Consider the following 25919-nt stretch of genomic DNA (forward strand, 5'->3'; position numbering starts at 1 on the left):
TACTAATTGGTCCTAAATATTGACTTATGTCAGGAAGACCAACTCCCTATTTACACATTTCTATTGCTGGATGTTAGTGGATGAAAAGTCTTTCTGCCAGATATAAAATTAAAATAAAAAATCAATACAAATTACGGAGAAAAACACAAATGCTTGGAGACATATAGAAATATTGTTGGTTTCTTCCTCTTGAATAGAGTCTTTCAACTGCTTTGTCACCGAGTGCTGCTCATGATGGAACTGTTAAGTTTGTCTTAACAATAGTATAAGGTCCAGACCCTGCCCTGTAAATAATATGAACAGTTGATATCTTTATGATGATAGACCCGGTTTCTTATATTTCCATCAGTCATTTCTCATACTTGCTCACCCAACACTAAAGACGATACATCATACTGTACATCTGAACACTTTTAATGCTAAGAACATGATGAGGCCTTCAGATGTACGAAACAGAATACCATCAAAGATTAGCCTCACAGAACCAACAGGCTTTAACTCTCAGTGTTGTCTGCTGCTGCTTGTCAGCTGCTGTACTTCCTCCAACATGAAATCTATCAGAGGTTACTGACAGGGACGGTGATTAGTTGACACACGAGTTGCTGTAAAATGACTGGGTTCCTCTATCACAGAGAACAGATAGAGGTTAAGAAAACTCTGACTTTGTCTGACATTCCTGGTGTCAGGCAGCCATCCCTTCCCAGCTCAGCCTCTCTCCTGACTCTCCTTTATCTGTCCTCACTCTCTATTCTCCAACCTTTATCATTTCAAGATGTGCAGAGGCTTAATGTATTTATTTAAGCTCAAAGCATATTTAAGCTCCATTAAAGGTAATTATATACCCCATTATAAGGCTCAGCCATCCCTAGAGTGGCCATTAAGTGTGGGTAGATGTGGTGGTTCTGCCAGTGTTTGCGGCTGCCAGAATAATTACAAAGCTGTGTCTGCGTTGGGTAGACCCGGGGTGGTATCCTCTGTTTTTACGTAGGCATCAGAGCAGAGACAGTGTGGGCAGAGAGGGAATGTTGAGGAACGGTGTGTGTGTGTGTGTGTGTGTGTGTGTGTGTGTGTCTGTGTGTGTGTTTTCGTCTTAGTCCCCAACACATCTGACTGGAGAATCTGGATTTTAGACACTTTTATTCTCATGGATTGTGCAATATTTTTGTGAACTAATGCATTCAGTCTTAAAGGGGTAGTTCACCCAAAATTCAAATTTCACTCATTATCTACTCACCCTCATGTCGACTAAGGGCTGGGAGAATTTTCAGAGTCCTCCGTCCCTTCTCTGAGTTACGGGGGGGTCCGTGCAGCAGTATTTGTCCATATAATGGTTGTCAATGGATAAGACACACCAAAAAACATCCAGATACCTCCATGCTGCTCGTCTGTAATGTCCCTCTTGTATTGAAGCCCCAACATGAGAAATTGTTCCGCCGGTCAGTGCAAATCACGCAAGATTTGCACTGACACAGGAAGAGCAGTGAACTGAGACACTGGGAGCTTCCGCTACAAACAAGCTTAAAATATAGACTTATTTAATTTTTTTCGGAACAATTTCTCATGTCGGGGCTTCAATACAAGAGGGACATTACAGACGAGCAGTATGGAGGTATTTGGATGTTTTTTGGTGTGTCTTTTTGGACGAAGAAAGTTGGTATCCATTCACAACCATTATATGGACAAATACTGCTGCGCGGACCTCCCTGTAACTCAGAGAAGGGACGGAGGACTCTGAAAATTCTTACAGCTCTTAGTTGAGATGAGGGTGAGTAGATAATGAATTTTGGGTGAACTATCACTTTAAGGTTGGCAAAGGCAGCCATCCCCCTCCTACCTATAGATCAGCTGAAGAGAAAAACAGGGACGTGACCGTGATGGATGAGCGAGCCCTGGCACCGCAGGAACACAGAAAGAGAGTACAACAGGAAAAGAAGTCAAGTAGTAGGTGGATGACTGGCAGTGGAGAGCAGAGAGAGCCTGAAAGGAGCTAATTCATCTAGATGCTGCTATGACATCATATTTTGGGATGTGACACAGATGATTAAGTGTACTTGAATGCCCTTACCTGTCCTGCTAAACCCTGAGCCCCATTGTCTCCCCGCCAGCCACCGTCTGTCTCAGCCGATCGGGGCGGAGGAGGGACAGTCTCTTTAAAAGGCAGCTGACAGGGCGCAGCGGGATACACACTTTACTACATTTTTACCACAGCGTGCAGCCAGCACCTTGTGGATTCCTGTCTCGGCTCCATATTTAGATGAAGAGTTCATTCAGCAGAGGCTCCCCGAGGATACGGAGGGAGAGGATCAAGCCAGCGAGGCCCGAGTCTACCCTGGTGGAAAAACACAGTGGCTGTTTCAGAAGGGCTCCTATCACACTACACTGAAGAAAGTGTTGAAAGTGTGTTGACTGGACCTCTCAGTTCCTCTGCCACCTCCACTTGTCCTCTTGATCCTGTTGACAGATGAGTCTGCATTTATCAAGCTACATACGACCACATATAGTTTTCATGTTCACTCAGTGTAGCTCAGCACCGACGGACACTTGATTCTCCACACTAATCACATTAAAGGGATAGTTCACCCAAAATTCAAATTTCACTCATTATCTACTCACCCTCATGTCGACTAAGGGCTGGGAGAAGTTTCAGAGTCCTCCGTCCCTTCTCTGAGTTACGGGGGGGTCCGCGCAGCAGTATTTGTTCTTAATGGTTGTCAATGGATACCAACTTTCTTCGTCCAAAAAGACACACCAAAAAACATCCAAATACCTCCATACTGCTCGTCTGTAATGTCCCTCTTGTATTGAAGCCCCGATATCAGAAATTGTTCCGCCGGTTGACACAGGAAGAGCAGTGAACTGAGACACTGGGAGCTTCCGCTACAAACAAGCTTAAAATATAGACTTATTTAATTTTTTTTAGGAACAATTTCTAATGTCGGGGCTTCAGAGTAACTCAGAGAAGGAACGGAGGACTCTGAAAATTCTCACAGCTCTTAGTTGACATGAGGGTGAGTAGATAATGGGTGAAATTTGAATTTTGGGTGAACTATCCCTTTAAACAGACTGGGTATACACCCAAGTGTATATGGCTGCACCATGTCTGGATGTGAGCCTTTACAGGCCATCACCCATCATGAGTCATGTTCCTATTCTACTGAGCCTCAGTTCCATTATGGCAAATAAACTACATTTGTTCAATTCATGATGCACTGAGACATTAGACAGTGTTTTAACCTGCTCATAGAGCTCATGTCAGCGTTATGAGCTATTTAGCTCCAGCTGATAAAATGTGGCCGTCAGTCTCCATCTTAGCCGACTAAACTGAAGCTCCTCAGTCAAATAAGAGAAGCGTTTTTTCCTCTATCTTAAATGAAACACATGTTATTTCAGAAATCACCATGAGGAAGAGGTCATCATCAGCAGATTCAAAGTTGAAAAATGACATTGTGAATGTTTCATTATAGCAAAGAACCAAAGTTCTCTCATTCACTTTCTCCATCTTCTCATTTTTCCTTCCATTCACCTTCTTTTCTCTCTTGCCTACTCCACCTCCATCCTCTCTCTTCCTCCTTTCTCCTCTCTCCCCCTCTCTCCTCCTCCTCTATTTCTCAACTTATCCCCTGACTCAAAGGCTTAGGTGGTAATCCCTCACAGTTTTCATCACTTAGAGCACCAATCAAAAAGGGCTTAGCCTGTGTAATCTGCCAGACTATTGTCCCCTCTCCCTCCTCCTCCACCCCTGCTCCTCTCTTCCTTGTCCTCTTACCTGCTCCTCTCTCACCCTCTAAATCATTCCAGCCTGATCTTTCCTACTTCTTGTTACAATTAAGGTTTCCATGACCCAAACACAGACACAAATGAAGGATAGTAGGTGCAATGAGAATGCTTTAATGACAACAAAAATGTAGACTGTAAGTCTGCTGAAGCACAAGTAAGGAAACCAAGGAAAAAGAACAGAACTCAGGAAGCACGAGGATCACGAGTTAGCACAGAAACTGAACAGACTAAATAGACAAAGGCCCAATTCCAATCCACTCACTTACACCTTGGCCCTACTTACACCTCTCACTCCTTTCTAGGAAGTTATGGAGCCCTCAAACACAAATCGTCATCACTTTGAGAAAGGCTGAGTTACCATAAACCTACAAAAGTGAGTTTATTGCCAAAAGATGATCATAAAATGTCCTCACCACAACTCACATGATGGTTATCATGCACATAAGACAAAATTAGACACAGCATTGTATCGTAGAATCAGAATGCAGTTTTGTCCCTGAAAAAAATACCTATAGAAAAAACAAAAAATACTGCTGATTGGCAGGCACTAACCCTGGGCGGAGGGATACGTGAGTTGGTTTGGTCCAAATAAAAGCTGCGTTTTTCCTGCAATTTGAAGGGCTGGAAAAAATTATATTATAGCGAACAATGGAACTGTGTATTTTTTTCAGGTAAAACCTCTTTTAGGCCGCGAAAATAGGCCGTTTCTTTGGGTCTGTTCACAACACTGTATGTTGTAAATCTCTGGGCAGGGCTATGGGCTGGTGTTGCTAACGGGAGGAGTGCAGAGAGTCTCCTACTGCAATTAAAGTACTATTTGTAGATCATACAACTCCACTTTTAAAAAAATGCTACTATCCCTTTAATGAAGAGACAAGGACAACGAGTGGAGTATGGGTTGGATTGGGACGACTAAGTCATTACATCCTAACGAATTATAATGCACGTGTTCTAGATAAATGACAAATAAAGGAAAAGCTCAAAACACGGAACAGGGAATAGAAAACATGATTGTCTTGTCTGGGTTCATGTGAGGGCACAGCAGTCTGGACAAGGCAGGGGAACGGGGTTGGAGCGTTGGAGTTAGTGAAACCAGATCTGCCAGCAGCTTAGCAGCTGGCATCGAACACGCTGCCTCGGGGCCGACTGCACTCGTTCCTTATTATTTTAAAATCTGTGCCTCTGGATCGCTGCACCACACCTGGTCCAGAGCTCAGGTATCCAGCTTTTATTCCACTGAGATTCGGCCGACACTTTCTCCCAGGACCCAGGCCTTTGTTTGCTTATTCGGCCGTGGGACGCTGCTGCTGGCATTTTAACACTGTCTCGTACCGGGTTTTATATTGATTGTAGCATAAACAAGTTATCCTTCATTTTGCATGTTTATAGGATGCTTAATATGTTGTAATAATACATCAATGGATGCCAGACCGGCCTGTTACCACCTCTCTCGTCTTGGCAGGAACTGCAGAATTAGGCCCAAATGAGGTTTTAATGATGCTTCCCTGAAACCGATCTTCCATTTAACTTTACTTTTCTCAGTCTACATTTTTTTCAAAGTTGTGAAGTCTGTCGATTAGTGTTTTTCTCATTTAAAACATATTAATCGTAGCAACTTTATGACTTGTCTAAGGGTTATCATTTTACAAAAAGATAAACTACAAAGTAGAAATAAAGACAAAAGCAACTCAGTCTCTTATCAAATGCATTTCTTCAGGTTCTGGTGAAGAGTGAAATATATAAAGAGGTTTGTTTTACTGTCACCAGCTCATCAGTGGAGCAGGATTACTGGACATATTTCTCGTGGGGAAAGACAGTGGGATCCCCATGAACAAGCCCCAAGCTAAACTTTAAAACACCGATCCATGTTGCCTGCAGGAGCTGGGTTTGAAAAAGCATCACATTAAATGTATAATGCCAGTCCACACACCACGATGACACACAAAAGTCCATCAAAGAATAAGAGGAGAGAAAGAAATCGACATGTAGAGACATCACAGTCTGCAATGTCACATGAAAACAGGACGTATTGTTTTAGTTCACCTGTTGTTTCTCTACAAGAACAGTGTGTGTCTGTGTTTGTGCGACAGAAACTGGCAGAACTTTTTTTTTTACTTGCCTCTGACGCTGGTGTTTAAAAAAAAGTGGAAACTTGATGGTGCTGCTGAGTGTATTTGCCTACTGAAGCACACAAACAGAGAGCAAGACCTCAGCAGATCTTCTCACAAAGAACCTTTCAAAGTTCCAGGGTGTTTAATCAACCTCAAGTTGTATATCTATTAATCCATTAATGGTCACACGTTGCATCAGCATGCTCATCACAGTTTGATTCAACCTGATTGACTGACTGTCTGATTGTTTACCTTTCATTTCCTCCACCCAGACATTGATGAATGCCAGGAGAACAACGGGGGCTGTGATCACTTCTGCCGGAACACGGTGGGCTCCTTCGAATGCAGCTGTCAGAAAGGCCACAAACTGCTCACTGATGAACGGACGTGCCAAGGTCAGTGACAGACATCATCAGGTCTGAAAACACAAGGTTTAGAGTTTAAAAGCTCCAGTAATGAAACACAGAGATTTGTTTTGGGATTGTTCCATAACCTCAACCGCAAAATGCAGTTTCTACTCACTGGGACTTCAGTCATTATGTCCATTATCATGTAGTGATAATCTGATATTGTGACAGTTCAAATCTAAGTGCACAAAAGCTTCAATGCATGTATCAGAAAAGGTTAAAGGGATAGTTCAACATTTTGGTTGATTGGCCCATTGCCATAATCCCTATAGTCATAGCAGTAGGTTTGTTACCTTTAATTGTCGGTGCAAGCTATTTTTAGATCGGCGGAGCAGAGCCGTGAGCTGCTCAGAGCTACGCTACGGAGGCTAATGGGATTTCTTGGTTTCCCTCATCAAACTCATCAAATACACAATCCAACAACTCCACAACGCTCTGGTGGACAAGTTGTGACCTGCACATTCACCACGCTATGAGATAATAACGGAACGTTACCAGACAGAGTTGTTTTTGAGGTAAATTCATGCAAAACCGCTGATGCGTGTTCCTGTCTAGGGCAGTTTTTCTGCAAGCAGTCTCTGCATTTGCCTCGAAAACAAATGCGTCTTGTAACGTTCTGTTATTATCTCATAGCGTGGTGAATGTGCAGGTCACAACTTGTCCACCAGAGCGTTTTGGAGTTGTTGGATTGTGTATCTGATGAGTTTGATGAGGGAAACCCAGAAATCCCATGAGCCTCTGTAGCGTAGCTCTGAGCAGCTCACGGCTCTGCTCCGCCATTCTCAAAATAGCTTGCACAGACAAATAAAGATAACGAGCCTACTGCTATGACGATAGGGATTATGGCAATGGGCCGATTTTCCAAAATGTTGAACTATCCCTTTAAGTGTGTTTGTTGCAGCCGTGTATCCCACTTCCTCAGCTGGGTGTTCAACCACTGGTACAGTAGATTCCTTGTTGCAAGTCGCAGCAGGAGAGACAGAGGAGCAGACAAACACAAAATGATTTTTATTAACAACAAAACGCCAGAGGTGCTTCGTTCCCTGGCTCAGAGCCACCAAACAATGTGCTTCTGTGCGTGTCTGTGTATGTGTCGGATTAACTGTGCACGATCGGTAGTGTCTTTGAGGTCTTTAATAATGCGGTGTTGAGTGTTGGTAGCCACATCGCCTGTTTCTGACACACCTCTGCCAGCGTGTCCCGCCTGCCAACAGCTGCCTGCTTCGTCCCATCCACTGACATCAGGCCTGTTCAGCTTCAACACGACCTTAAAATGAAATATCATGTTTAATCTGTCGGCTCTGTCTGCGCCCGTGAGCTTCTCCAGGGAAAATAGCTCTGGGTGATACAGCAACATGCCAGTGGTAGAGCATTTGCCAACGCTGGATGAGAAACCAAAGCAGAGAGATTGATCCTTTGCCATAGTTGCATGAGAAATTTCCACAAATGATTCCTCTTGTTCTAAATGTTTACAAAGGCAGAGAGATAGAACAATCTTGTCAGCAATCGCTGTCAAAACACCTCATCATCATGGAGGGTGTGTCCCAGAGAAAGAAAGACATCGGCCAAACCAGAAACCACTGTTTACCTTCTATATGTTCCTTTTACATTTAACAGTTGTAGGCAACTCAAGTGTACCCGCTTCAGTTTATGTAAACTCCGCTTGTGGGCTAGCTCGAAACAGGCGAGCTATTCCTAAATCCTCACGTGGACAGTTGCCTGGAGTATTTACTGAGCCAACATCCAGGCCTTAACAACTTCCTCCACATAACAAACTCCTTGTTTGTTATTTGTAGCCTTCTAAAGCCCTGCGGAACAGCCTGATATAAACCAGGTGAGCTTGAAACGCTGGCCTCCATTCCTGATAGGTTAATAATATTTGGTGCTGGACAAGTACACACAAATACACATGCGTAGGCCGACGCGCACACTGACATAATGGTGAATGTGAGCCGGCCCGACCTCAGTCCGGTGAAGTTTTTCCAGATTGGTTTATTAGAATGAGCTCTTGTCCTAGTTTAGTGTGTAACTCCTATATTTGTTTACTGTAACGTCCACTGTGATTAATGGCCTCTTTAGTCTTTGGGGAGCAGCCTGTGTTTGTCCATAAATGAGTCAGGCAGATTGTGATGTAAACCACTCATCTGACTGACCTTTGCTTCTGTCAGTGCAGCGGGACAGAACCTCAGCAGCTTGATTTGAACCAGTCTGATGGGTCAGAGTGAGCACTCTTATATCAGCAGCAACAGTGTGGATGTAAACACAAGACCAGTGGAATTTCAGCAAAACAGTCTTTAGAGTCTCCTGATTGAGTTTAGCAGTGGGAATGAGGACTCAGCTGAGTGTTGATTAGGGTTGTAAAATTCCAGGAATTTTCAAAGTTGGAAACTTTCCATGGAAATTAATGGGAATATATGGGAATTAACAGGAATATATGTGAATAAAAGGGAATAAATGGGAATAAATCAGAAATTTACCAAATTGAAGGTTGGCCCTTAACAGGGAACTTAAATTGTGAAAAATATATTGTAGCATACTAAAACAACCCGATTTAATGCAAGTACACTTGAATATCTATGGAAAGCGAAGTGTTTTCACTACACTTTCCATGAACCTCCGCGGGCACGGTGAAATTCTTGGACCGGCGCAAGATGGACAAAAGCGAAAACACTTGGCAAGAATGTTTTCATTGATCAAGAATGAAAGTCAGAGGTTCGCAGATGATCAGATACCATCGTAGTAATATATATATATATATATATATATATATTTTAGTCAACATTCATGTTTTTGTTGTTCAGTAAAAGAATTGATTGTTCATACAAGAATTAAAACATGATAAAGTTCTACTCACAAATAAATCTGTTGAAACGTCATGTTTTTTAATTGTATTATTTTGCATGGATGTCTGCTTATGACTGAAAAAGTTTACATTTATGTTTGGATATGATACAGCTTGTTTAAATTACCCCCAATTTCCAGTTAATTCCCATAAATTCCCAATAATTCCTATAAATTCGCATAATTCCCATAAATTCCCATAATTCCCATGGAAAGTTTCCAATTTGGAATATGTCCAATATTCCCCAGCTTAACTTCCCATGGAAAATTTCTGGAAATTTACTGGAAATTTGCTGCCGTACAGCGCTCACAGGTAGAGTGCCACAGCAACAACACAGCACTCCCTCTGCAGACAGCATGGCCGACACATCACAGCTGTAAACTCCACCAGTGGAGAACAGCATTTGTGCACCACTAGTGGTAAATGAGTTAGTCCAGATCAGTGGCTGTATCCTGAGTGTTGCTGTTCACTGGACTGGACTCACTCTGACAATCCCCAGAAGAACCTGCCCACTAAATCTTTTACTCACATTAAAAATATACATGTGCAATATGAACACCGTCTGCCATCGTCTTCCAGTCTCCACAATCTCTAAACCAAATATTTTTACTTTGTTGGTTTGGGATCTGATTCATCACCATGGATTAGATCATTGAAATTCATTACTTTTGTCATACAATTTATCTTTTATTGTTTAAATATTATCATAGAGAATAATTTGCTTCTCACAACAATAAGCCCATCTATAATAAACCAGATCCATCACAAATACCAACACACCCCAACGAGTCACCACAACTGGTCTAACAGTAACACAACCAGCTGATCCAAGACACAACCCTCAGCCACTTCCTGAACAGACAGAGAGCTGGAAGACAAACTGGAGTTGGAACACTGCTGATGTCAAAACTAGTAAGGTTGCTGTCAGTTTTCATGAAATAAAAAATGATATCTGTTTCAGCTAATCCAGTGAAATAAATAAATACCTGACACATCAAATAACCATCACAGAAAAATCATGTTTATCCAATACTGCAGTGAAGTGCCCGAATACACTGGGAGGGTAGAGAGGCAAACATGATCACAGATGACCACCAGCTCACGCCATAGCCAGAGTTTCTTCATTGAAGCCAATGTGCAAGTGCTTTAAAGGGATATCTTTTAATGGGATAGTTCACCCAAAATTGAAATTTCACTCATTATCTACTCACCCTCATGTGGACTAAGGGCTGGGAGAAGTTTCAGAGTCCTCCGTGGCTTCTCTGAGTTACAGGGGGTCTCGGCGTAGCAGTGCATGTCCATATAACAGTTGCAAATGGATACCAACTGTCTTCGTAACAAAAAGACACACCAAAAAACATCCAAATACCTCCATGCTGCTCGTATGTAATGTCCGTCTTGTATTGAAGCCCCGAAATGCGAAATTGTCCCGAAAAAACTAAATAAGTCTATATTTCAAGCTTGTTTTGTAGCGGAAGCTTCTCGAAGCTCCTCTTCCCGGTTCGTCAAGTTTGGACGAACTGGGAAGAGGACAGACCCTGGTTCGTCCAAATTTGACGAACTGGGAAGTGGAGTTTCCGCTACAAACAAGCTTGAAAAATAGACTAATTTAATTTTTTTCGGGACCATTTTGCATTTCGGGGCTTCAATACAAGACGGACATTACATACGAGCAGCATGGAGGTATTTGGATGTTTTTTGGTGTGTCTTTTTGCTACGAAGACAGTTGGTATCCATTTGCAACCGTTATAATGGACATGCACTGCTACGCCGAGACCCCCTGTAACTCAGAGAAGCCACGGAATTTCAATTTTGGGTGAACTATCCCTTTAAGTGTTGATGTCTCCTGCAGACTCCATTCCCTGTGCTCACCTCTCTCCACCGCATGCAGCTTCAGTGTTCCTGTCTCTCTCTGCTCTCCCTCAGACATTGACGAGTGCTCCTTCGAGAGAACCTGTGACCACACCTGCATCAACTACCCCGGCGGTTTCGACTGCGTGTGCAACAAGGGATACATCTTGTATGGCCTGACCCACTGTGGAGGTGAGGCTCTGCTCAGATCCAGCTCGCTCCCTGCAGCATGGGGGAGAAACGTGTGAAACAGCCGAGTGGCATAGAAGCACAGCTGAAGTGTGTGAGACTGTGGGTGAAATATTATTGGTTTGTGTGTAGGTCTATGCATCGGAAATGAAGGGTCACTGAGCATGTGCACTCTCACACCTCAGTTCCCCTGAATAACTTCTCCCTGAGTGTAGTGCATTTTATTTGTGTTTGTGTGCCCGTATGTTTCTGTGTATACTAGTGTGTGTTCACAGGGTTTGTTGGTTTTCCGTTGTGTAGTACGTGTGTGTGCTTTTCACACACCTGGTGTTCAGTCAACACAGAGCTCTGACTGTCAGCAGCAGGAACAAAGTGTATGTGCAGCCGTGACCACAGTTTACAATCAGCAGCATCCACATGTAGAGGTAGCCTTTAGTCACTGGCCTTCTACCAGGTGAGTCACCGGGGCATTTCCCTCATCAAACTCATCAAATACACAATCCAACAGCTCCAAAACGCTCTGGTGGACAAGTTGTGTTACAAGACTGAGTTGTTTTCAAGGCAAATGCAGAGACTGCTTGCCGAAATCAGTGGGCATCAGCAGTTTTGCATGAATTTCCCTCTAAAACAACTCTGTCTGGTAACGTTCCCTTATTATCTCATAGCGTGGTGAATGTGCAGGTCACAACTTGTCCACCAGAGCGTTTTGGAGTTGTTGGATTGTGTATTTGATGAGTTTGATGAGGGAAACCAAGAAATCCCATTAGCCTCCAGCATAGCTCTGAGCAGCTCACAGCTCTGCTCCACCATTCTAAAAACAACTTGCACCGACAATTAAAGGTAACAAACCTACTGCTATGACTATAGAGATTATGGCAATGGGCCAATTTACAAAAATGGGGAACTATCCCTTTAACTCTAAATATGGACAAAGGGGGCGCTGCAGTGGCTCACCTGGGAGAGTGAACTGGATCAGCAGTATGGCCCTTTGCTACATGTCCTACCCCCCAAAAAGACTAAAACAGGATGCTAGGGGTTTTGGTGCTGACTGTGACTGCTGCATACAGTACCAGGTATATGTGCAGGTGCAGGACCCATGTTGCATGTCATTTCCCATCTCTGTCTCCCCTCATTTCCTCTCTAACAAATCCATAGAACTGCACAAAGGACAGAAAACCCCAGGATCAGGCCAGGATATATTTCCCTTATACATATTTGCTTTATACATTTAATAGATACTTCAAGGTTCAGTCTTCAAGAAAATGAGTTGAATTTAACGGTCATTATTTCATGTGTTTTGCCAGTTCATGAAATCACATAGAAGTACCTTTTTTATAATGAATTAATGGAAATAATCAGGCACAAGTGAGACACAGGGTTTCCTGAAGAGTGTGATGTTCCTGTCAGTCTGTCTTAAAGGGACATTGTGTAACTTCTCCTGTTATCTATTCACGAAAATCGATTATTTGGTTCAAAAGTCTGTTTTTCATTCATCAGTAATCTCCCCCATCAACAAACTGAAGTGTTCCTTTCAGCTCTGAATTAGCCGTTCATATCATTCATATCTCCATGGAGCGGGTAAGCTCGGTGCTGCTGCCATGTGGTGTCTCCATGTTTTTACGTTCGGTGGCAGCGTGACGGTAGGAAACCACGGAAACTCAGCGGAGACACAGGAGCTGTCGGCTCAGGTGGAGTTGGCGTCTGTGAAAAGTCACCGCGGTAACGCAGTGAGGAGGAATGGAGCGTTACACTGATGCTGCATTCACATGCAGTCGGGCAGACGGCCGTCGGTAACAAACCAGATGTCATTTTAGTCACAGAAGTCCAGAGAAAGCCGGTAAAACATGGGTCAGGTAAACAATACCACATTGCCATGACAACATATTGTCACGTGTATTGTTTTGCCTCGTGCTGACGGACCACTTGTTTACATAGAGGCTTGTTTATGCCGTTACGTCCAGCGGCTGTCTGCCGTCTGCCCAATTTCAGGTGAATGCAGCATGAAAAATACGACTGAGTTGCTTTGTGATATACAACCACAACGCTAGATGGGATTAATTCCTACACAATGTACCTTTAAAGGAACAGCATGAAATACAAACTTGAGAGAGAAGTGAAATCATGGCTTGTAGTTTCAAATGCTCTGAACTCTCCTCCATATCAGTCATTTCTCTGACTGCTCTCTGCTCTCTGTCCCAGACATCGACGAATGCAGCATCAACAACGGCAGCTGTGAGAACGGCTGCGTAAACACGCAGGGCAGCTACGAGTGTGTGTGTCCACCAGGACAGAAACTCCACTGGAACAAGAAGGACTGCATCGGTAAGCACCCACTCTGAGTGTGTGTGAGTTTGTGTGGGTCTGCCTCCAGAGGTTCCAACACGGGTGTGTAAATGTGTGTGCGTGCGCGTGTGTGTCCAGGTGGTTGTCATGGTGATGTGACTCTCTGTTTTCCTCAGAGGCGGTGAAATGTCTGCCCAATGGGAAGCCAGCACCCCGAGCCCAGCTGACCTGCACCAAGAGTGGAGGGGCAGAAGTTTGCTCGCTCTCCTGCCCCTCCAACGCCCTCTTCCTCGCAGGTATACACACACAGACACACACACTAGATACCTTGCACAAAACAAAACTCAAAACAAACAAAACTTTGAACTATGAATTATTTGAATTGGCTCAACATAAATGTATGAATGAGTTTATGCAGGAAAAATACCAAATATTTGCCAGTTACAGTTTAGATTTGTCAAATAGATGTTGAGATAACAACCAGACATGCCAACAAGAGTTCATCACCATAATAAAATAATATAAAACAAACCCTCCCACATTAGAATCTCTCCAGCTACATGGAGCCCTGCTCCCTCCATCTTCCACAGATGAAGCTGCTGTGGTGCTTCTCCTCCTCACTTTTTTCCCTATCCTCCCTCTGAGCTGCCCTGGCCGGGTGGTTGGTCTTCCATCAGAGCTGTGATTATAGGGGTTTCTGTAAACTCACATCATCAGGTTGAAGAAGGTGAAAACATTGTGTACTAATATCTCCACTGAGCAGTCACAGTTACTGATGGAAGTCCTGGAAACACTGGGTTGCCTCACTTTTATTTCTGGTCCCATTCCACTGCAGCCTCTTCCTGAGGTTATAATGTCCAGTGTTTGTACTAGTAGACCTCATTAAATAAAGTGTCAGCTCTAACCCTCTTTAGCTTCTAGCCTCACTGATAAAGTGGAGTTCAGTGGAACTGGTTTACCCAGGTTTGAGTTTAAAACATGATAGTGAAATCACTATGTTGACATCCAGAGACTTGATACTGTATGTAATAAAGCTGAGTTTAAAGCATGGAGTAAGATTAGATAGAATAGAGGTTCACCAATGGCTCATTTGGTAGAGACTGTATGTCTGTATGTCTGTGTCCTCTCACTATAGTCAGTGGGTTTGAATCCGATCTGAAGCCCGTTGCTGCATGTCATCCCCTCTCTCTCCCTGACTTTCCTGTCTCTCTCTGTTGTTCTATAGTGAGGAAAGCAAAACGTATATACAGTATTTAATATCAGTGAAGTCACTCAGCCCCAGCTGGCCTCATCACACCAGTCACCACTAATATGTACAGGTCATGATCATATGATGGAGTGACTATGAGACATAGCTGATGTTTGTTGGGGCCTTGATGTTTGGATCAGGACGGGGACATAAATGACTGTGTTGAAGTGTTAGTAGCCTGTGTTTTATCTTGAAGTGTTGCAGTTAGAATGGATTTACTGATAAAAATTAGATTTAAAAAATTGGCCAAAATACTTTTTATGGAAATGAATGAATTCTTATACAATATGTTTAAAACACACAGATTGATCCTTGAAGTTGTTGAGCCAGTAAATGAAAGACGCTCTGCTGCCCTCTGGTGGCGTTGGCTCACAGTCACAGCTCTGAGGCTGTTGGTTCTCTCCTCGGGGGGCCGTCCACTCGGGCCTGTGTGTTTTTCATGCTGTGAGGTTTTCTTGGCTTCGCTCCCTCCACTGCTCTGGCTGGCAGCCCGATATCTGCTTCTGCATTAGTACTTAGCACCCGTCTGTAAATCGATAACTCTTTGATCACAGTGTCTTTTTCCAGAGCGCGGCTCTCGCTACGTTTAACTTGGCAGCCATTGTGTGAGAATGATGGATAGTTCTCAGGTATGAGGTGAAATATTTGTTGTCTGTCTCTTTTGGCGTACGTCTTAATTTTAGGGGGAGGCAGCCATGTAAATTCCTGTGGCTGAGAGCAGTCCAGGCTCTTATTTAATCGTCTCACTTTTATGACTTCTATAAGCTTCATCCCTCATTTCTCACTTGAAATGTGTCTGTGTGTGTGTGAGGCACACAGGATTCATGGATCTTTCATTTGACCTCAAATTCGTCGATCAGGGTTTAAGGTCACATGGCTGCAGAGGTTCCTGTGGTCTCTGGTTTATGGTCATCCAACATTTATGAAATTCTTATTAATCCTTGACTCTGTGTCTGTTGCCAAGTGAAAAACACACACACACACACACACACACACACACACAGCCTTCCATAGCCACACACACACACACAAATCCATCAGCTTCCCCATCCTCTCATCAAGATGTCTGTGTCTTCTCTTTTCTAGCAGAGGTCTAATGTGTATGTGTGTGTGTGTGTGTGTGTGTGTGTGTTTTTCTGCTTGTGTGTGTGTGTTTGTTCCAGACTCAGAGAACAGCTACACACTGAGCTGTGGAGTTCCAGTCCAGCCTGGTAAAGCTCCTCAGAAGAGGAATGCTACCGCTGCCTTACCCACCTGTGCCGGTACAGTAAGCCAAGCATGATGGGAAATAATTATGGTTTTACTCTCAACATTAAGGAAATGACACTGTAGAAAGCTCACATTTCCTGTTACTTCCTGCTGCAGTTAGTAAGAGATTGTGTCCTTGGCAGTTGAGAAGTATTTTTGAAGGTTCCTAACTGAGTGAAACAAGTGGCAGCCATGATCAGAGCTGATCAGAGCTGGTCCAGTTCTTTAACAGAGAAGGAGATGTTTCCTGTCTTATCTCCTGTAGCATCAGACACACTGACCTTCCTTTACACAAGCAAAAGAGATAAAGCCATCCCACCACTCCAGCAACATGTGAAGCAGCACACCCCTGTAGTTTTATCACAGCTGACCCATGTATGACCCACGTATCAACACAGCTCGTGGAATTATGGGAACCCGTTTATGATTGGCTGAGCTCCAGGTCTATAAATATAGATTTCCTGCCTTTCAAATCTAGTTAAGAAGTGAAGAAGAAGCATATTGAATTTGTAGTTAACAACATCATCGTCATGACATGTTGTTTTTCCAAACCCTGCGTTATTTACTGCATGAAAAATTCAATTGTCTCAATTTAACATTCAAATGTCTTTTCCTAAATCCTCATGATTTCTTCTTCACATCCTCTCTCCTCACAATGAAGTTTGAGGAGAATTGGTTGGGAAATATTTAATATATTTCTTTATATTTAATAGAAAATGAAAGCTAAGTTTAGATTTTCCCCTGTTGCCCCTGAACATCCAGCCAGGGAATTGGCCTTACTGGCTCACTTACAGTTTCTCTTAAATACTTTTGATTAGTATTGCTTTGTCCCTGTCACATCAACCAATAAATAAATAAATGAAATGAATTTAGGATTAAGGTGCAGTTGTACTTTATACACCTGTGGGCACTACCTTGCTTCATTTCTAATAGGCTGCCTTTTTTTTCTCTTCTGTGTAAAGACACACTGACTCCACCAATTAAACAGAAGGCCAGGTTTAAGATCAAAGACGCCAAGTGTCACCTGAGGCCACGGAACAAGGAAAAACACAGAGATTCATCCAGGCAGAGTCTGCAAGGTAAAGAAGTTCTTAGAATCCACTTTCAACCTATGATCATAACATCCTCTGATCTTGAGCTTTATCTTCACGTTACATTTCTGTTGTTTTGCACCTGGAAGGAGGACAGTTCCCCTGCACCGACGACTGTCAGGTCACTTTTGTCAACCTCAAGTGTGACTCTTCTAAGAAGCGCAGACGGGGACGCAAATCGCCTTCGAAAGAGGTTTCCCACATCACAGCTGAGTTTGAGATCGAGATGAAGGAGGAGGAAGCCTCAGGTGTGGTATTTCTGTCTTACAGGTCTCATCTCAGAGCATTTGAGATATTTATTCAGACCACATGTAGAAACTGACCACATGTTTGCCTCAGACTCCTGTAACGTGGACTGCGTGCGGGAGAAGATGAAGCAGAAGCTGCAGAGCGCCATGCGGACGCTCAGAAAGTCCATCAACAAGCAGCAGTTCTACATCCAGTTCTCAGGGACAGAGTACGAGGTGGCCCAGAAACCCTCCAGAGTCCCGGAGGGCGTCGAGGCCTGCAGCACCGGACAAGTCCTACAGGAGGGGAAGTGTGGTAAGTCTGCAGCTTCAACAGATATCATGGTGCCACGGTGTTGTTACCAGTAGAAGCCACAGGAAGCACTCACCAAGGTTATAATAGTTTTGGATTTTTAATTTATAGTTTAGTTTTATTTAGTTTTGACTTCTTTTTCTCTAATTCAGTTAGTTTTAATTAGTTTTTAGAGCGGGTTTGCTAGTTTTAGTTAGTTTAAATTTTTTTCTAAACGCTTAGTTTTAGTTTAATTTTTATTAGTTTTAGTTTTTTCATACTTTGGGTTATTTGTTAGTTGAAGGATTCAAAAAGATCAGAGCAAGTATTGTGTAATAAAACTCAAAAGATACCATTTAACAAATGTGTTCAGTTACTGCAGTTTTTTGACATACCAGTGCAGTAAAGTAACAATAGGCCTACAGTAGCCTACCTCGCATGTTGCATTGTATTTGACATAAATATAGCATAAAGTGAACACAGTAAATGTTTTGGACATTTGAAGCGCACTTTTATCTGGTAGTGCACAGAGCCAGACAGCTGATAATACAGTATACTTCTCCACCTCAGCTTGATGCTGATGTGCTTAGCTCTTCTATGTTAACCAATGCTTCTGTCCATAAGAACTGGTTCAGGATGAGGCATTTGTATTCGAATAAAATTCAAAATAGGTATAATAATATAAAATCTCACACACTCACACACTGCCTCTGTCCTGTTTGTGTCTGTGTGTGGGGTGGGGGGGTTGGTTCTCTCTCTCAGTCTTTCTGCTCTCTGGGAGTGGGCAGCTTAAACTCCCAGATGTTCACGGATCTGGGCTGCTACATTTCAGTTCTTAACGGGCCTGTCAGGTCAACCTAATCGGTCGCGCGGGCTCGGACCGAGTCTGGCCGCGTCTGGTCCGGGCTTCAGCACGCGTGTCGGACCGCGTCTGGTTTAATCAATATGAGGATAAACATCGCACACAATTTCAACCATTGAGCTCTGCAAGCATAACTAACCGATCCCGAGTGTCTTTAGTGACAGATCTTGAGGTGCAGTGTGGTGCCAGTGAAATAGCCTGAATCGATTTCATATCAATCCGAAATTGGCAAAGACGAAAACGAAGGGAAGTTTGTCTATAATTTCAGTACGTTTTAGTTAGTTTTGTAAACATGCAATACAGTTTCAGTTAGTTATCGTTTTTTCATTTGATTATAGTTTTTATTTATTTCAGTTAACGAAAATGTTTTTTCAATTCTAGTTTTCGTCATTTCGTTCGTTTTCGTTAACGATAATAACCTTGGCACACACCTGCATCCTCCTCCTCAGTGAGCTGTGGTGTGGGGACCTTCTACAGCGGAGAGCAGGAGCAGTGTGTGCAGTGTCCCCCCGGTACGTACCAGGACACAGTGGGTCAGCTGTCCTGTGAGCCGTGTCCCAGTACAGAAGGACAGGGTGTGGCAGGAGCCAAGAACGTGTCTCAGTGTGGAGGTAAGACACCAACAGTCGTTTAAAATACTGATCCTGCACAAAGAAACACTCTGACGTTGTGTAACTGTGTCTCCCAGGTCAGTGTCCAGCAGGTCACTTCTCTGCCGATGGGTTCCGTCCATGCCAGGTCTGTCCACTGGGGACATATCAGCCTGAACCAGGCCGAGTGCTCTGCTTCCCCTGTGGAGGAGGACTCATGACCAAGTATGAAGGAGCCGTCTCTTTCAGGGACTGTGAGGCCAAAGGTTTGTCTGTCTTTTTATTTTGCTTATTGAATGTAAGAGAGCATCTAGTGACAAACCTCAGATATTCACCACAGAGGCAGGTCACCATTATGTCTTCTCTGCATAACACTCAGTCGTAGCAAAGAGCTGGAGCAGCAGGTTGTAGCCAGGTTTTCTGCTGTATGAGAAACAAAATAAGAAAAATATCTTGTCACTTCTTTTAACAAGAACACAACATGTGTTTGCTGATTTTGTCCAGACGATGTTGTGGTTTTTAAAATCAGGAGCTTGGAAGCGACTGCTGGTTAACATGTGGTCTTAATGGGCCGTCGCAGATGTGTATGAGACAGACATTTACACAAATAGAATATGAAGTTATCTCTTCAGAATAAGTGCATGAATGAATGAATTAATTTATATTTATTTAAGTGTCATGCACCAATTAAGGCGCCCAGCCTATAAGGGCTTACAAGACACATTTCATATTTAGACAACAAACAAAATCATCAGAGCACAGACAAAACAAACAAAAACAAAAACCACATGGAATTCACATAAGTAATTCACTTTTTCTTTTTGACCAGGCACTTTTTATGAAAGTAGCTATAGTAAAGACTTCTTTTCTGAAGAACCATTCCAACTTTACCTCATCAACCCAAAACAACTCAGGTTTCACATTTTGCATTTTCTGAAACAAAAACTGCCTGGCTTCGTCATATAACGGACAATGAAACACAAAATGCAATTCATCCTCAATTACATTTAGATTACATAATGTGCATAGTCTGAGTTAAACCAACCTACTTCTATTGCCAGAGGGAGAATCCCAGCCCCAACTGGGCTCATAATGATCTCTTGGACCTATCCAATGGCAAAGTTACATAAGGTTCTGAACAATACACATTTTTCAACTGGCAATAAGTTCTGAGCTTTGGTTTAAACCAGATATCATTAGCCCATTTTTCTTTATACTCAAGAAATAACTTATGCTTCACAAAATTAACATTACAACGCAAACCATAACCAAAATATGCTGTTGATCAGCCTCGCTAAAAATAGCTTTCATGTCACGATGCCAAGGATAGTTATCTTATGTGTTTTATCCCAGTTAAAGACTTTTTTGGCTATTCTATCCTCTGGCATAGAAGACAAGCGATTCCAAAGCCTAAGCATTTCCCCTTTCTGTTTAATCAAACAGGGTTCCCAGCCCATGTCACCCTGGAGAGCCAGAACAGGAGTAAATTTATGCACACCTAGAAAACAACGAATAGCTCGACTTTGAATAGCATTCAACCAGTGCATTGGTTTCATATAAGTTAGTCCGGATATGAAAGTGATGACAGCTGTGTGGTGTATCCTGTAGAAGATAGAGGCCGTTGACTTGTTCCTGTCTCTCCTCAGTGCACTGTGCTCCTGGACACTACTACAACTCCAGCACCCACCGCTGCATCCGCTGCCCCGCAGGAACATACCAGTCTGAGTTTGGGCAGAACTACTGCATCACCTGCCCCGGGAACACCACCACCGACTTTGATGGTGCCACCAATGTCTCCCACTGCAAAAGTAACGCTGCCCATTACATTTCATGTAACTGAGACCCGTGATAATGAATGCTATAAGGCTGCTGTTGTGTTGAAATGAGTTGAAATGTGTTTCCTGTCCTCAGACCAGCTGTGTGGAGGAGAGCTGGGAGAGTACACAGGCTACATCGAGTCTCCTAACTACCCCGGAGACTATCCGTCCAACGTGGACTGTGTCTGGACCATCAACCCACCACACAAGAGGCGCATCCTCATTGTGGTACCGGAGATCTTTCTACCCATTGAGGATGAGTGTGGAGATGTGCTGGTCATGAGAAAGAGTGGTAAGCAGATATACTAATTCCAGCAGTCTGCTGACTGAGCCAGCCTTATCCATCAGTCTGTCTGTGTCAGTGTTAGCCTCGGACCTGTTAGCACCTACAACTAATGAAACGTCTCCGCCACCCACATTTAAAGGGATAGTTCACCCAAAATTGAAATTTCTTCGGCTTTGGCCGACGAGTCTGTCGCCTCTCGTCGGGAGAAAGGAAAAAGTGAAACACACTGCCCCGACTGCCGACCAGAGCGACTGAGTGGCGAGGACTCCTCCATAGAAATACAGACCAATACAGACCAGGGGCAGCCCTGCTCACTTTTCATTCAAACAAACTAATGCCACTGCCACAGTTAATTTCATCAATGAGACCAACATTAATCTCCCCAAAACAATTTAACCAGCCGAAATTAAAACCGTTTTTAGCAGCTTACTGCTGTGGCTCGGTTGCCGCGAATTGGCGATAGCCGATGCTAATTTCTGTTAGCCCGTCTATGGTGTTTTACATTACACGTTAGCATTAAGCTAGCGGGCTTTATATGCTTAGTTGTGAGCTGTGTGTGTTTTGAACGTTGTTTCAAACTATGTGGGTTTGATTGAACATCTTTGATGTTTAAATATATATATATATTGCCGCTTAATATATTGCTTTACTCCTCTTTTTATTTTTTATACCATTTTTACTGTAGGACAGGCTAGGACACGTTTGTTTACTGTGGTCACTTCCGTCCCTCCCACACACCGCGCTGATTCGCTTAGGGCACCGCCAATCAGAATCGCCATAGCTAGCACACAGCCAATCAGAGTACCCGACGAGTCTACTCTCCCGACGGCCGACGAGTCCCGACTGAGCATGTTCAATCGGCCCCGACGAGACCCGACAAGACCCGACAAGACCCGACGCTCCCCGACGGAGTTGAACACACCAAACAGACGAGCTCCCGACGCCGTCCGACGAGGCCCGACGCCCGACGGTCGGCTCGGTGTGTCCCTGGCTTAAGGGCTGGGAGAAGTTTCAGAGTCCTCCGTGGCTTCTCTGAGTTACAGGGGGTCTCGGCGTAGCAGTGCATGTCCATATAATGGTTGCAAATGGATACCAACTGTCTTCGTAACAAAAGGACACACCAAAAAACATCCAAATACCTCCATGCTGCTTGTATGTAATGTCCGTCTTGTATTGTTTGTAGCGGAAGCTCCTCTTCCCGGTTCGTCAAATTTGGACGAACCAGGGTCTGTCCTCTTCCCAGTTCGTCCAAATTTGACGAACCGGGAAGAGGAGCTTCGAGAAGCTTCCGCTACAAAACAAGCTTGAAATATAGACTTATTTAATTTTTTTCGGGACAATTTCGTATTTCGGGGCTTCAATACAAGACGGACATTACATACGAGCAGCATGGAGGTATTTGGGTGTTTTTTGGTGTGTCTTTTTGTTACGAAGACAGTTGGTATCCATTTGCAACCGTTATATGGACATGCACTGCTACTCCGAGACCCCCTGTAACTCAGAGAAGCCACGGATAACTCTGAAACTTCTCCCAGCCCTTAGTCCACATGAGGGTGAGTAGATAATGAGTGAAATTTCAATGACTCTGGCCCTTTACTGTAGAGAGCTGCAGAGTTGACAGTGCAGATGGGCACACAGGTATTTAGACTCCTGTACCTTCTCCACCATCTCTCCCTCCAGTGGAAAGACAGGCAGCAGCAGCCTGACACAGTCCAGACTTGGAAAGAACGACATCAAATCAGACGCTCCAGCTGCTTCCAGCAGGCTGACGATCCTCATGTTACATTGCTTTCCCAAATATGCCAATTTTCCCTTTAACTCAGTTGGGTCAGAGGTACTGCTGATTGATCCACCCACAGTTCTACGTCTTTTATGTGTTTGCATATCAAGTTTTTTCCATCATCAGCTCAGTCGTCGTTACGTTTCAGCACCTGCCAGTAACTCATCTTCCTCTTTTCTAGCCTGTGCTGTTTAATTTAACTGGATCAGTCTCAGTTCACTCACTGCTTGGAGCAGTTTGTTTATGGTGGGAATCATGATGTTTGGCAACTTCTACAAACACACCTTACAATAAAGTGTTCTTCTGTTCTGCAGCTGAAGTGGGCAGTGAGTAGATCAGTCTGTTGAAAAGTGCCATATTAAAGTAAAACAAGGCACAAAAGGAATATGCAAGAGTTCTATCTAACTATCCACAGACCAGGACAAAAGTACTATAGGTTTTGAAACTCCCTCATAGTCGTAGCAAATATCAAGTACATAGAGGAGTAGTACAGTAGTCTTACATACAGTATATGTGTTCTTCCTCCAGCCCTGCCCACCTCCATCACCACCTATGAGACGTGTCAGACCTACGAGCGGCCCATCGCCTTCACCTCCCGCTCTCGGAAGCTGTGGATCCAGTTCAAGTCCAACGAGGGGAACAGTGGCAAAGGCTTCCAAGTTCCGTTTGTCACCTACGATGGTGAGCCAGCTTAGACTATTAGCACTGATTATTTACTGTTAAACCCTCACCCAAGAACAGTCATTTAAGAACTACTTACAGCTGTGTTTTTATGTGTTGTCAACATGATAATTGAGTCTTGTTGTGTTGCAGAGGACTACCAGCAGCTGATAGAGGACATAGTGCGAGACGGCAGGCTTTATGCCTCTGAGAACCACCAGGAGATACTCAAGGTATTGTAGGACTCACCACCAGCCTTATGGTTGTGTGGTTCTGGCATTTGAGACTCTGCATGTCTGCTCCTTCTGAGATGTTGTCAGAAATACTTCCCCCACATGTGATTGGTCCAGTATGGTGACACTGTCTGTCCCTGTGTCTCCCTCTCAGGACAAGAAGCTGATAAAGGCCTTGTTTGACGTGCTGGCCCACCCCCAGAACTACTTCAGGTACACAGCACAGGAGTCCAAAGAGATGTTTCCTCGCTCCTTCATCAAGTTGCTGCGCTCCAAAGTCACCAGGTTCTTACGGCCATACAAATAGACAGGACATCCTCTCTGTCCTGTTAAAGACCCCCATCATCCTACGTCATTCCAACTCCAGCTCCCCCACTCTGTCCCCGCCTCAGTCCAATTGTACCCGTTCTATGACTAAACGACTTAATTTGTTGTATTTTTCCTTAATCCTGTTCGCCACATGATGCCTTCTCTCATCTTTGACACCTTTAAGTAGTGATGCATGACGAACTGAGAGCCCCGCCCCCCTCCTCTGGTTAGTGCAGCTTCTTCTATAAGGTTTGACCGTTATGGGTTTTTGAAGGCCAGTCTGAATAGTTCTATAACAGGTTCCTGACATACCGTAGTTTATGTGTATATATTGGTCCTTTAAATTGCTTCCTAAAAAATATAAAACTGCTACAAATATTAAGTGTTTCTCTTGGTTTGGTACAATTTAGCAGCTTATCTCATCAAGCTTTGTCAATGCAGCTGCAATATGTAGTAATAATAGTAACTGAATATTAAGCACTGAGTTGAACATGTTTGAACAACCACAATGAGACGCTTAGGCTCACAAAACACTGCTACTGTCGCCCAACAACACTGACAACATGTAACACTTGTTGTTTTTACAATTCAAGGTGTCACTCTCTGACTTTGTGGGCACTGTTTGACTGTTTGGCCATGAACAATCCAGCTGTTGGAGCCTTCATTGTGCAAGAAAAGGCTTTATTGGAGGGAGCCCCTACTGTAGGACATTGTAACTATGCTGTTGTGACACAGCTGGTTTGAAATGTTGCTTTTGCAGGATGTGACTCCTGAGTTTGGACACAGTAAACACTAAAGCAGACTGAGCAGCTGACAGTGTCCTGGCTCCAGTTTTATATTGAACACAGATACGAGTGTGACCTTGATCTTTCCACCTAACTGTGTGAAGGAAATGTTGAACTGTTCCTTTAAAAATGTACATTTTTAATCTGCAAAGCACAAAAAAGTCACTATTATGAATTCCTAAAGTCATTAAAGTAGATGTTATCATAAAGTGAGACTGCTAGTATCTAATAAAAGGCCAACATCATCAGCAAACCTTCATATCGGTCAAACCCTATTTCTGCACAACATCTTCTGAATCCTCTTTCATCCGAACCATTCCCAGACTTCTGCACCTTCTCTAACAACTTTGTAATCTTCTCCTCCCCTCGTCCACCTCTCTCATGTATATTTTTTGCTCTGCTTTGTTTTCTGTGTTGTTGTTTTGTTTTTGTAATATTTATACTGAACATGTCAGAACTTGCAGAAGCCCACATCACAGATGTTAGAGATATGATGTACGTACAAAATCAAAAAAAAAAGACATGTACGTTTGTGTGGACACACACACACACACGTGAACATGTCCTCAGAGTGAATGGATGTATCCTGAATTAAATGACTCTATTGGTCCCAATGTGCACAAGACGGAGATGAGAAAACAATGGGTGCACTTAAAAACACACTTTAACAAGGAAAATAAATTGAAAGAAATGTTAAAGTGGGGAAATCTAAACCATTCCACCTCAATGGTTGAATCAGAAAATTCTATAATGTAATTTTTTAAATAAAAAAAAAGATATATAACAAGATGAGATAAACTACCTGAAAGTAACAGATTGTTACTTTAGAGAGAAATGTTTGTGATGTAACTAGTATTTGGAACTTTAATTGCACTTGAATTTTATATGTTAAACCTTTTTTTGTGTTGTTTTGAAATGTGCCACATGTGGCAGCGATGAGAGAGGAAGGACAACTGTCTCCTGTTGTTGTTCCCGCTCTGTAGCTTCCAGTTCCCCCCGAAATCTCTCACCCACAGCAGCTTCAAAGCCC

General features: G+C 43.4%; 1 protein-coding gene across 2 annotated transcripts in view; it reads left to right on the top strand.

Annotated features, from left to right (window-relative positions):
* scube1 (signal peptide, CUB domain, EGF-like 1) overlaps nt 1-25392 on the top strand; it is a 106242-nt gene extending 80850 nt beyond the window's left edge. For both annotated transcript variants that reach the window (XM_085768850.1, XM_085768851.1), the window contains 15 exons: nt 6161-6283; nt 11064-11180; nt 13377-13499; nt 13637-13756; nt 15873-15971; nt 16920-17036; nt 17138-17296; nt 17388-17591; nt 18879-19040; nt 19118-19285; nt 20666-20827; nt 20931-21128; nt 23431-23583; nt 23716-23795; nt 23950-25392. In XM_085768850.1, the coding sequence (XP_085624976.1) occupies nt 6161-6283; nt 11064-11180; nt 13377-13499; nt 13637-13756; nt 15873-15971; nt 16920-17036; nt 17138-17296; nt 17388-17591; nt 18879-19040; nt 19118-19285; nt 20666-20827; nt 20931-21128; nt 23431-23583; nt 23716-23795; nt 23950-24102 (2138 nt within the window). In that variant the 3' untranslated portion in view covers nt 24103-25392. The remainder of the gene's footprint in view (nt 1-6160; nt 6284-11063; nt 11181-13376; nt 13500-13636; nt 13757-15872; nt 15972-16919; nt 17037-17137; nt 17297-17387; nt 17592-18878; nt 19041-19117; nt 19286-20665; nt 20828-20930; nt 21129-23430; nt 23584-23715; nt 23796-23949) is intronic.
* Nucleotides 25393-25919: the final 527 nt, after the last annotated feature.

This window comes from Trachurus japonicus, chromosome 23 (assembly GCF_045865225.1).
Source record: "Trachurus japonicus isolate A0001 chromosome 23, Traja_1.0".
Classification (NCBI taxonomy): domain Eukaryota; kingdom Metazoa; phylum Chordata; class Actinopteri; order Carangiformes; family Carangidae; genus Trachurus; species Trachurus japonicus.